At 47.8% G+C, this 10769-nt stretch overlaps 1 protein-coding gene across 1 annotated transcript; it reads left to right on the forward strand.

The window, feature by feature from the left end:
• The first annotated feature begins 152 nt into the window (after window positions 1–152).
• Window positions 153–10561, forward strand: katnb1 (katanin p80 (WD repeat containing) subunit B 1). The gene is made up of 20 exons (XM_070967580.1): window positions 153–312; window positions 1461–1629; window positions 2052–2182; window positions 2355–2472; window positions 2882–2982; window positions 3189–3230; window positions 3477–3560; window positions 3814–3929; window positions 4198–4269; window positions 4349–4499; window positions 4594–4784; window positions 5333–5481; window positions 5698–5748; window positions 6247–6311; window positions 6529–6750; window positions 6873–7022; window positions 7129–7205; window positions 8470–8544; window positions 8838–8954; window positions 9111–10561. Exons 2-20 carry the CDS (start codon window positions 1590–1592, stop codon window positions 9250–9252), a joined length of 2094 nt encoding a protein of 697 aa, XP_070823681.1. The 5' UTR covers window positions 153–312; window positions 1461–1589; the 3' UTR covers window positions 9253–10561.
• The last annotated feature ends 208 nt before the right edge of the window (window positions 10562–10769 follow it).

Below are 10769 nucleotides of genomic sequence, written 5' to 3' on the forward strand. Positions count from 1 at the left end.
TACTAGAGACATTCAAATGTTTAAAGTAAATCCAATGTAGGACGAGCACATTACATTACTCTTGCATTTTTCTTTTTATTACACTAATAATACAGTCGAAGCATATAGTTGTTAATAAAGTTTTTTAAAGTAAGGTCTATGACGTCAGCGGAAGTAGATGTTTTCCCTTAGTTGCTAAGCTGCAGCAGACGGGTAAAGACACTGTCCACAAGTTTGTCATCAGCGGCTGAGACAGATTAGCGGCCGCCGGTTTTACGGTTAAACTTTAACCTCCCGCTCATTCAGATGATTAGCTGCGGCGGACAGACGGAGGTAAACCGACACAGCTCTGCTTTTTGTTCGGAACCGCTGAGACAACAACTACGCTTAATTAGCTAACCTGTGCTAACTGGCTCTCATTAGTTAACTGCTAGCTAACGTTAGCTTGTGCTCTTAAACCGCAGCTAATTCACCAGCAGCGACTTTAAATCTAAGAAGACTAACGAGTGTAAAAGGTGCTTCATTAATGTAACTTAGTCATTAAGATGGCTTCTCTGTTCAGCTACTTTTAGTCATTTACATTGAGCCTCTGGGTTTGTCGCGTTAGCTAATCTGTTGTGTAAAGTGACGCTTGATAAATTACTTGGATGGTGTTTCTTTAAAAGCTTAATAAACATTAGCTTCGCATTAAGTTAGCTTAAGTTACGCACGTTATAACGCTCGTGTTTTCCAGATACACCTGTAATTCTGTGACCTGAGCTGAAGTTTCACATGTTTATTTTGAGAAGAATTGACATAAAAACATTGAGACAAACTGTTTACCTAAAGCTGTGACCGTCATTTCAATAATGCAGATATTTGAGAGTCTTTAGTTTTGGTAGCCGCTGTAATACTAATGTTTGTGTGTGAAGGTCTGTCTGTGGAGCACAAACACCTCATCCTCACCTGTCCAAACCTTTTCATCCTCACCTGTCCAAACATTTTCATCCTCACCTGTCCATACCTTTTCATCCTCTAGTGTCAGTAAATCTGACAGGTGAGAAATGTCAGTTCAGCCAAATGCTGTCATGTGTCTTTGTTTTGGTAAAAGCTGTCAAAGCAATAAGATAAGATAGACTTTATTTATCCCACAATGGGGAAAACTCACATTTTACAGTAGCAAGAAGTCAAAGGAGGACAAGAAGACAAGAAGACAAAAAAAAAGATATGAAAAAAATATGATAAAAGGTTTGAAGGCATGATAAAGACACTAATGCCAGTGGTTCAGTAAATCCATTCATTCAGCTCAGATCAAAAAGCTTAAGAACAGGAAAAGTCCTAAGGAAGCTGCGGGCAACGATTGACTGACACATTATAGCACTTACCAAATATTGATATTGCACACGCACACACACACACACACACACACACACACACACACACACACACACACACAGTCAGCATCACGCCGGGTGTCAGCAGGTGTTTGTGCGTCTCTGCAGGTGGAGGACGCTCAGTGCAGACAGTGAATGAGGAGCTGATGTCTGTCCTCTGAACCTGAACTTGATGAATTAACCTCAGCAGTGGACCAGCACTTCTAACAAAGCAGCCAGTCTCCCAGTGTGACCAGTATGGCTGCCGCCAACACCACCAAGATCTCATGGCGACTGCGTGAGTGCAGCCTTTGTTGTTCCTGTGAAACATCCTCTTTGATTCAGACTGAAATCACTGATATGACACTGACACATTATAATAGTGTGTGACCACTGGGGGGCAGTATATCAGAGTGAGGTCTGCAGCTGACTCAACCACAACAACGCTGGACAACAATGGAAGAAAGTGTGTAAGAGAAATTATTTGTGTTGTGAAAAGTTCTCTGCAGATGTCCTCGTGTCTCGTGTCAGAGGTGATTTGAGCCTGATCTGATAAAGTCTTAGTCTGCAGGTTCACACAGAGTACACAAAGAAGTCAGTGAGTAATGATGCCGCCATCGCTGCCTCTTGTCTGAGCGAGCTGCTGAGTTCGAGCTGTCGCTCAGTACGGCTCCGCAGGCAGAACACGACCAAATGTGTCCCTCCTGTGTTGTTGTACAGAGGAGTTCGAGGCTCACTCCGGCACCGTTTCCTGTCTGGCTCTGGGGAAAAGCTCCGGCCGCCTGCTGGCCACAGGGGGGGAGGACTGCAGGGTCAACCTGTGGGCCGTCAGCAAGGCCAACTGCATCATGGTGAGACGCCGTCACCACGCCGCTGTCTTTGACCTGAACCTGAACGCCACGCCACAAGAAAGCTTAGAAAACATGGAACTGGCTGCTGTGTCCTGACTGTGTGTGTGTGCGCGTGCGCGCGTGCGTGCGTGCGTGCGTGCGTGCGTGCGTGCGTGTGTGTGTTGTCTCTCAGAGTTTAACTGGTCACAAGAACCCAGTGGAGTGTGTCCAGTTCAACGTGTCCGAGGACCAGATCGTCACTGGTTCACAGTCCGGATCGATACGAGTCTGGGACATGGAGGCTGCCAAGAGTGAGACACTGTCTGTCTGTCTGTCTGTCTGTCTGTCTGTCTGTCTGTCTGCCTGTCTCTCTCTCTCTCTCTCTCTCTCTCTGTCTGCCTGCCTGCCTGTCTGTCTGTCTGTCTGTCTGTCTGTCTGTCTGTCTGTCTGTCTGTCTGTCTGTCTGTCTCTCTCTCTCTCTGTCTGTCTGCCTGTCTCTCTCTCTCTCTCTCTCTCTCTCTCTGTCTGTCTGTCTGCCTGTCTCTCTGTCTGTCTGCCTGTCTGTCTGTCCGTCTCTGAATCTTATTGGTTGTATTTCCAGTCGTTTTGTTTTGTAACTGATTTACCCAGAATGCCCAGTGAAAATGGCGTCTTTGACTCGGTGCGTCAGTCCAGATGTCTGTCAGTGTGTGTCAGTCTGTCTGCTTATGTCCTCTCCAGTTGTGAGGACCCTGATGGGACACAAAGCCAACATCACCAGTCTGGGCTTCCACCCGTTTGGAGACTTCCTGGCCTCGAGCTCCATGGACACCAACATCAAGGTAGACTGTGTTCACGTTGGTTTGTCTGCTTCTGTGAGGACCAGTTGGAGTTTGAGACATTTGTGGACACTTTTCATCGTTCAGCATACTTCTGTGTCTGCATCTGTAACGCCTGACCGCCGTGTGTTTGTACTGATGACACATTCCTCTGTTTTTGTTTTGTTTTTGTTTCCCGCCGTTGGATCGTGTGGCTTCCTGTCCGTCAGCTGTGGGACGTCCGGAGGAAAGGATACGTGTTCAGGTACACGGTAAGAGCTGCGAGCGCTCAGAGACGGACTTTGAATGAGATTGAAGACTTTCTAACAGTATGTTTACATCATATCGAATCAGCTAAAGTGCTTCTGCTGAGAATCTGCTCACTCTTTGTTTCGTCGTCGAAGTGTTTTTCACGTCAGACGTCAACTTCCTGCAGCCGACGGATCGTTACGTGTTCCACAATAAAGCTTTGCGTCCTCTGAAATGTCCCAAAGGTTGAGCTGCTGCTTGTGTTGCAGGGACACACTCAGGCGGTGAGGAGTGTCGCCTTCAGTCCGGACGGGAAGTGGTTGGCTTCAGCCAGCGACGACGGCACCGTCAAGGTACGGACTCACCTGAGATCACCTGAGCTCACCTGAGCTGAGCTGAGAGAGACAGACAGGAAGTGAGACAGTACTGAGAGACGGACCAACATGCTGCTGGTTCGAGTGTGATCGTGAGGTTTAATGATGAGGAGAAGAATACAGAATGTGGACAGACTGATGCTTGAATGTGTCCACCTAAAGACCGGCTGCGTGGTCATTCCATCCGTCCTAACAGTGACAGAGTCTCTGTGTCCTCCTTTGTCTCTGCCAGCTGTGGGACCTGATTCAGGGGAAGACCATCACAGAGTTCACGTCGCACACCGCAGCCGTCAACATCGTCCAGTTTCACCCCAACGAGTACCTGCTGGCATCGGGCAGCTCAGACAGGTACGGTGACGATCACGCCGCCGAGCGAGGACCACGATGTCCGAGGCGGAGACGACATCGAAGGATTCATCCAATATAAAAAAAATCATTTCAGCTCTGTCAGTCTGTGAACGAGTTCCTGCTCCTCACCTGGTCTCTCAGGTCTGCTGTGAATGTTGATGCTGCTTGGTCGTGACCACCTGTGGGACCTGAACTCATCACCGTGCTGCATTCAGGGTCACGCTGGGTGTTTGCTCTGTGTGAGTTTGTGTCTCTGTGTCGTCTGCAGGACCGTCAAGCTGTGGGACCTGGAGAAGTTCACGATGGTCGGCTCAATGGAGGGAAACACGACTCCGGTCAGGTGAGTTTTCTGTCAGCGTAACAGGCTGAGAAGGTGCTACTGTGATCTGACCCCTGACCTCTGACCCCTGCGGGTTCAGGTGTTTATGCTTCAGCACGGACGGCAGCTGTCTGTACAGCGGAGCCTCAGACTCTCTGCGGGTCTTCGGCTGGGAGCCCGACCGCTGCTTCGACGTGGTGCCGGTGGGCTGGGGGAAGGTGTCCGACCTGGCCGTCTGCAACCAGCAGCTGGTGTGTGAAACATGGCCGTTCACTATGAAGTCAGTTTTTACATGAAGCGTCCGAACGTCCCCTCAGACCTGTCTGCTCGTCCTCCTCCCGGCAGATCGGTGTGTCTCACCAGCTCTCCAGCGTGTCGTCCTACGTGGTGGATCTGAAGAGGGTGAAGAAGAGCGGCGGCTCCAAGATCCAAGGAATCGTCAAGGACAACCAGCCGCTCACAGAGCCGAAGGATCCCAAAGGAGCTGCGCTGCGCAGGAACTACGAGAGACCCACGACCACCTGCAGCTCACAGAGGTACGGCAGCTCCCACGGCACCTTAGCTTAGCTTAGCTTAGTTTACTTTAGTTTATTTTACATTAGCTTAGCTTAGCTTGTTTTAGCTTAGCTCAGCTTAGTTTAGCTTACCTTATTTTATTTTAATTTATCTTAGCTTACCTTAGCTTATTCTATCTTATTTTACCCTAGGTTTTCTTAGCTTAGCTTAGCTTTCCTTAGCTTATTTTATCTTAGCTTACCTTATCTGCTTAGCTTATTTTAGCTTAGTTTACCTTAGTTTATCTTAGCCTAGCTTAGCTTAGCTTATTCTCTCTTATTGTACCTTAGCTTACCTTAGCTTAGCTTACCTTAGCTTAGCTTAGCTCATGTTATCCACTGTAATGCTTCAGCTCAGCGAGGAAACGTCTCTCGTTTTGAACTGAACCTTCAGTTTCTGACATTTTATCCCCAAAATGATTCACTGAGTGTTCAGACTTCGTTTCACCTCCACAGAAGAATGAGATGTGATTCTGATACTGTGATACCTAAATAAAACACCTTCCTTCGTCACGTTGTGATGTCATCAGGGTGAAGGAGAGGTCAGACGCTGATAGGCGGAGCCCCGAAGGCGAGAGGCGGAGCCCCAGTGAGGACGAGGCGGAAGAGAAAGTGTCGTCTGCTGAAATCCACAACGCAGAAGATTACAAGGAGATCTTCCAGCCCAAGAACGCCATCTGTAGGTGGACAGTGGGCGTTGCCCCTCAGTCAGCCGAGCCAGACGTCAGTTTGGTGTCCGTGCGGCTCGGCTTCTGTTGAACTTTGACCTTTATTCTTTCGCTTTCTTTTCTGCACTCAAAAAACAAACTGTTGATGTGAATGTGAGATTTTAGCTTGATGTTATTTTTCTTCTCTGTTTAACTGATCATTTCTGACTCGGCTCTCCATCTGTCAGCTCGCACTCCTCCCAGGATGTCAGAGCCTTTCCCAGCTCCTCCAGAGGACGGTAAGTCCATGATCATCATCATCATCATCATCATCATCATCATCATCATCATCATCATTTGACCACAGCACAGCACAAAGCACATTACTGTGACGCCTCAGGTGAAGGTCCAGGTGTCCTGCAGCTGTTTGTCTGCTATAATCAATACATTTCATTACCAATGGATCACATCATCATGATCACTGTGAAAGGTGTCTCTGGTGGTGATGAAGCTCCACAGAATCATCTTGTCTTCATCGTGACGTTCAGCTCATCGTTTATCTGTCAGACACAACCTTCACCTTTCAGAATAAAAGCTGTAAAAGCCTCAGTTCACTTCCGGCTGAGCAGCGACATTTGGACATTTAGCATTTAACAGCTAAACAGCAGGAGGAGACCAAAGACAGAGAGAAGACGTCTTCCACCTCGACGTCTCACAGTGTTCTTCTCTCTCGTGTGTCATGTGAGTGATGGAGGACACAGTGAAGTTATTGTCCTGCTTTGTCTTCTGTGTCTCAGAGACTATATTAGCGATTGGCCGTCAGCTGAAGGACATGGTGTCTCATTTTCCGGACAAGCAGCAGGTCAGTGAACGCAGCAGCCATGTAGACATGTCAGATCGTGCAACACTGAAGTGTGTCTGATGCATTCTGTGTGTGTGCGTGTGCGTGCGTGCGTCTGTCTGTCTGTCTGTGTGTGTGTGCGTGCGTCTGTCTGTCTGTCTGTCTGTCTGTCTGTGTGTGCGTGCGTGCGTCTGTGCGTGCGTGCGTCTGTCTGTGCGTGTGTGTGTGTGTGTTACAGACTCCTCCGCTGGCGTCCTCCACACCTGTCCAGAGGGTGGAGCCCACAGTGGTCTCCTGTGTGAAGCGTCCGGCCCCCTCGGCCGTCAGCTCCACGTCCTCCAACCCCCCCTCCTCGGGCCCACACCCCGCCGTCACCACGGCGAAGTCTAAACCTCAGCCTAAAGTCATCCTCAGCGCCAGGAACGAGCCCATCGGGCTGAACGTGGCCGACTTCCTCCCTGTGAGTGTGAACGCGCCTCCTTGTGGAGGTCAAAAGTCAAAGGTCGCTGTGACCTCATCAGGCTGTGCAGAAGCTTTCTGTCCGTCACTCAGCAGCATCAGTGTCTCTCTGTCCTTCCTCAGCCTTCGCCCAACAACAGAGCCGGAGCGCTGAGCGACGAGGAGGCGTGGTCTCAGATCAGGAAGGGTCACGACACCATGTGTGTGATGCTGAGCAGCCGACGCAAGAACCTGGAGACGGTCCGAGCCGTGTGGGCGCGAGAGGACATCAAGGTGAGAGCAGCCAATGACAGAGCAGCTCTGACCCCTGTCCACGCTTCAAACAGTGTGAGGACTTCCTGTCCCTCCTCTTCACTTCCTGTCTGCTTCCTCTCTGCAGAGCGCTCTGGACACTGCCGTCTCCATGAATGACCTGTCTATTGTGGTGGACATCCTGAACATCATCAACCTCCATCCGTGAGCCGCACGCACACACACGCACACTTTAACCTTAACTTTAGCCTTAACTTTAACTTTACCCTTAACTTTAACTTTAACCTTAACTTTAGCATTAACTTTAGCCTTAACCTTAACTTTAACTTTAGCCTTAACTTTAGCCTGAACCTTAACTTTAACCTTAGCCTTAGCCTTAACTTTAGCCTTAACTTTAACTTTAGCCTTAACCTTAACTTTAACTTTAGCATTAACTTTAGCCTTAACCTTAACTTTAACTTTAGCCTTAACTTTAGCCTGAACCTTAACTTTAACCTTAGCCTTAGCCTTAACTTTAGCCTTAACTTTAACTTTAACTTTAACTTTAGCCTTAACTTTAACTTTAACTTTAGCCTTAAATTTAGTCTGAACCTTAACTTTAACCTTAGCCTTAGCCTTAACTTTAGCCTTAACTTTAACTTTAACTTTAGCCTTAAATTTAGTCTGAACCTTAACTTTAACCTTAGCCTTAACATTAACTTTAGCCTTAACCTTAACTTTAACCTTAACTTTAGCCTTAACCTTAACTTTAACCTTAGCCTTAACCTTAACTTTAGCCTTAACCTTAACTTTAACCTTAACTTTAGCCTGAACCTTAACTTTAACTTTAACCTTAGCCTTAACCTTAACTTTAACCTTAACTTTAGCCTTAACTTAAGCCTCAACCTTAACTTTAACTTTACCCTTAACTTTAACTTTAACCTTAACTTTAGCCTTAACTTTAATCTTAACTTTAGCCTGAACCTTAACTTTAACCTTAACTTTAACCTTAGCCTTAACCTTAACTTTATCCTTAACCTTAACTTTAACTTTACCCTTAACTTTAACTTTAACCTTAACTTTAGACTTAACCTTAACTTTAGCCTTAACCTTAACTTTAACTTTAGCCTGAACCTTAACTTTAACCTTAACCTTAGCCTTAACCTTAACGTCAGCCTTCACCCTGAAATCGAAGGATTGACATTGAAGTGGACTCTGTGGTGATCATGTCATAGATCTGATGTGAGAGCAGCTGGACCTGATCAGAGATCAGCTCTGGCTGCGTGTTTCTGTCCTCTGTCCTTCACGTCTCATCAGAGACCAACTCGTGTCACACTTTACGTCAACGACCGCTCGTGTTTATCTGTACGACGAGTCCACCCAGACGCCTCCGTGACAGTGAAGGCACCACGAGTGTCTCAGCAGGACAGACGACATCAGCTGTGGTGTTAGAAATGAGTGACGTTAACGTGAACCTCGATCGTTTCAGGCCGCTGTGGAAGCTCGACCTCTGCACCACCATCCTCCCTCAGATCGACACGCTGCTGCAGAGCAAGTACGAGAGGTGAGCGATCAAAGGAAATTGATCAGTCAATAGTTTTTGATCAGACAGAAACATTTTGGAAAAAAGTCATTTTTAAAGTTTTCACTCTTCTTCCTCACTGTCAGACACTTTAAAGCTGAAATATAAATACTTTAAATAAATGCTAAAACTCTTTAAATGCTGTGTATGCGTGCCTGTGTGTGTGTGAGTGTGTGTGTGTGTGTGTGTGTGTGTGTGTGTGTGTGTGTGTGTGTGTGTGTGTGTGTGTGTGTGTGTGTGTGTGTGTGTGCGCGTGCGTGCGTGCGTGTGTTCAGCTACATACAGACTGGCTGTACGTCTCTGAGGCTGATCATGAGACATTTCTGGATGCTGATCTCGGACACCCTGAAGGCGGCGCCTTCTGTCGGAGTCGACATCACTCGAGAGGAGCGGTGAGTCGCCGTCTGAGTGTCCAATCAGCACGTCCAGACGCTGCAGAGGTCACTGATTGGACTGTTCCTGTGTCACTGATCTCAAACTCACCTTACAGACGGACAGCACAGACAGACAAGCCGTCCTCATGTCCATCTGTCTTTGTGTTGCTGCAGACACCAGAAGTGCAGAACGTGCTGCAAGCAGCTGAAGAACCTGAACAACCTGGTGAAGAACAAGGCGACGCAGGTCGGCCGTCACGGCAGCACCTTCAGAGAGCTGCAGCTGCTCATGGCGCCGCTCGACGACGCGCTCTGAGACGCTTTGTAAGGAGCTGAGATCATCGCCTCACGCTCGATCAGCTGACCTGCAGCAGGACAGACGCTCTGTTCACGTGACACTAAACCTGCAGAGTCCTCAGCCTCCTCAGCGCCAGACGAAGAGGAGGAAGAGGAAGTGTGTGAATTAAGAGGCTCTTCTCCTCTACGGGAACCGCTTTTCTTTTAGAATCAGAGAAGAAGAACGACGTCTGATGCTCAGACCGACAGTGACGCTGCTTCACGTGAGTCCTGAACGCAGCTCGCCGCTCTGCTTCAGGACGAGCTGCGTTCATCACAGGCAGGGCAGCCGCTCAGCTTCTCCTCGCCGACACGAAGCACGTTTCAGTCATGGCTGCTCGTTCGTCAGACCGCCGCCGCCTCACCTGCTCTACAGAGAACTACAGACAGGACGAGACGGACTGAACTCTGAGCGAGACGGCCGCGTGAAGACGACGCCCACATTTCAGAGTTAGTGTCATGTGTGCTGAAATGAAGCTACAGCGAGCAGCACGTTAGCTTAGCTTAGCATAAATACTGGAAACGGCCAACCAAAATCCACCAATCAGCATCACTCGTTGACTCCTCGTGCAGGCTGGAGACACTTGATTTGCTGTTGGAGGAAGTTAATGACGGAGCCAGGCCAGCTGTTTCCAGGCTTCATGCTAAGCTAAGCTAACCAGCTGCTAGCTGCAGCTTCTAACTCTCACCTAGAAGGTGGACAGGTGTACTTCCTGAGACGTCCTGCATCGTCTCCGTGAGACTCAGAGGAAACCGAGCTGAAGCGATGGAGCTTTGAACGCAGCTTGTTTCAGTCTGATTCCCTCAAACAGGATCTCAGCTTGTCGGTAATCAATCACTAGTAATTCATAGGACACACCTGAGTTCACCTGAGGAGAAGAAGAGCACAAACACGTGATGGACACATTTAATGATGAAGGTTCTGATGTTTTCAGTCGTTTTCTACTTTCTGTCTTTTCCACACTGAGTCTGTTTTAAATGAACGTTTCCACCGTTTAATAAAGTTAAAGGCATTAAAGACGTCTCTTCTGTACCAGCAGGTGGCAGCAAAGACAAAGTACTGAAGTACTCTGAGTACATGTTCATATTATTATTATTATTATTGGTTGTCCCTTTTTGACACCTGCGCTCTACCTGGCGTTCCCCAGGTGTGTCTTTGTCTTTGATTAGTCTCTCTCTTTCTCTCTCTCTCTCTTGCAGGGAGACAGCGCCGCCTGCTGTCTGACTACAGTAGCAACGTATCACTTTCATTACCGTCATTAAAAAAGGTCTAACTGTAGCATCGTCGTAACAAAAATGAAGTCCACTCCGTTCATTGTGTCTTGTTGAATTTTCACTTGAGAAAAAGGTGACTAAGAATGAACCTGAGCAGTTGTACAGGTGTTCTAACACAGGTGTGTCCAGGCGCAGAGGACCGTTAATCTCGTCCAAACATCCGGACAAACTCCTCTGTTGAAAACACTTTTTCAGCTTTTTTTCTGCTTGCTGTTGTTCTTA

Source organism: Chaetodon trifascialis, chromosome 1 (genome assembly GCF_039877785.1).
Source record: "Chaetodon trifascialis isolate fChaTrf1 chromosome 1, fChaTrf1.hap1, whole genome shotgun sequence".
In the NCBI taxonomy this organism is placed as follows: domain Eukaryota; kingdom Metazoa; phylum Chordata; class Actinopteri; order Chaetodontiformes; family Chaetodontidae; genus Chaetodon; species Chaetodon trifascialis.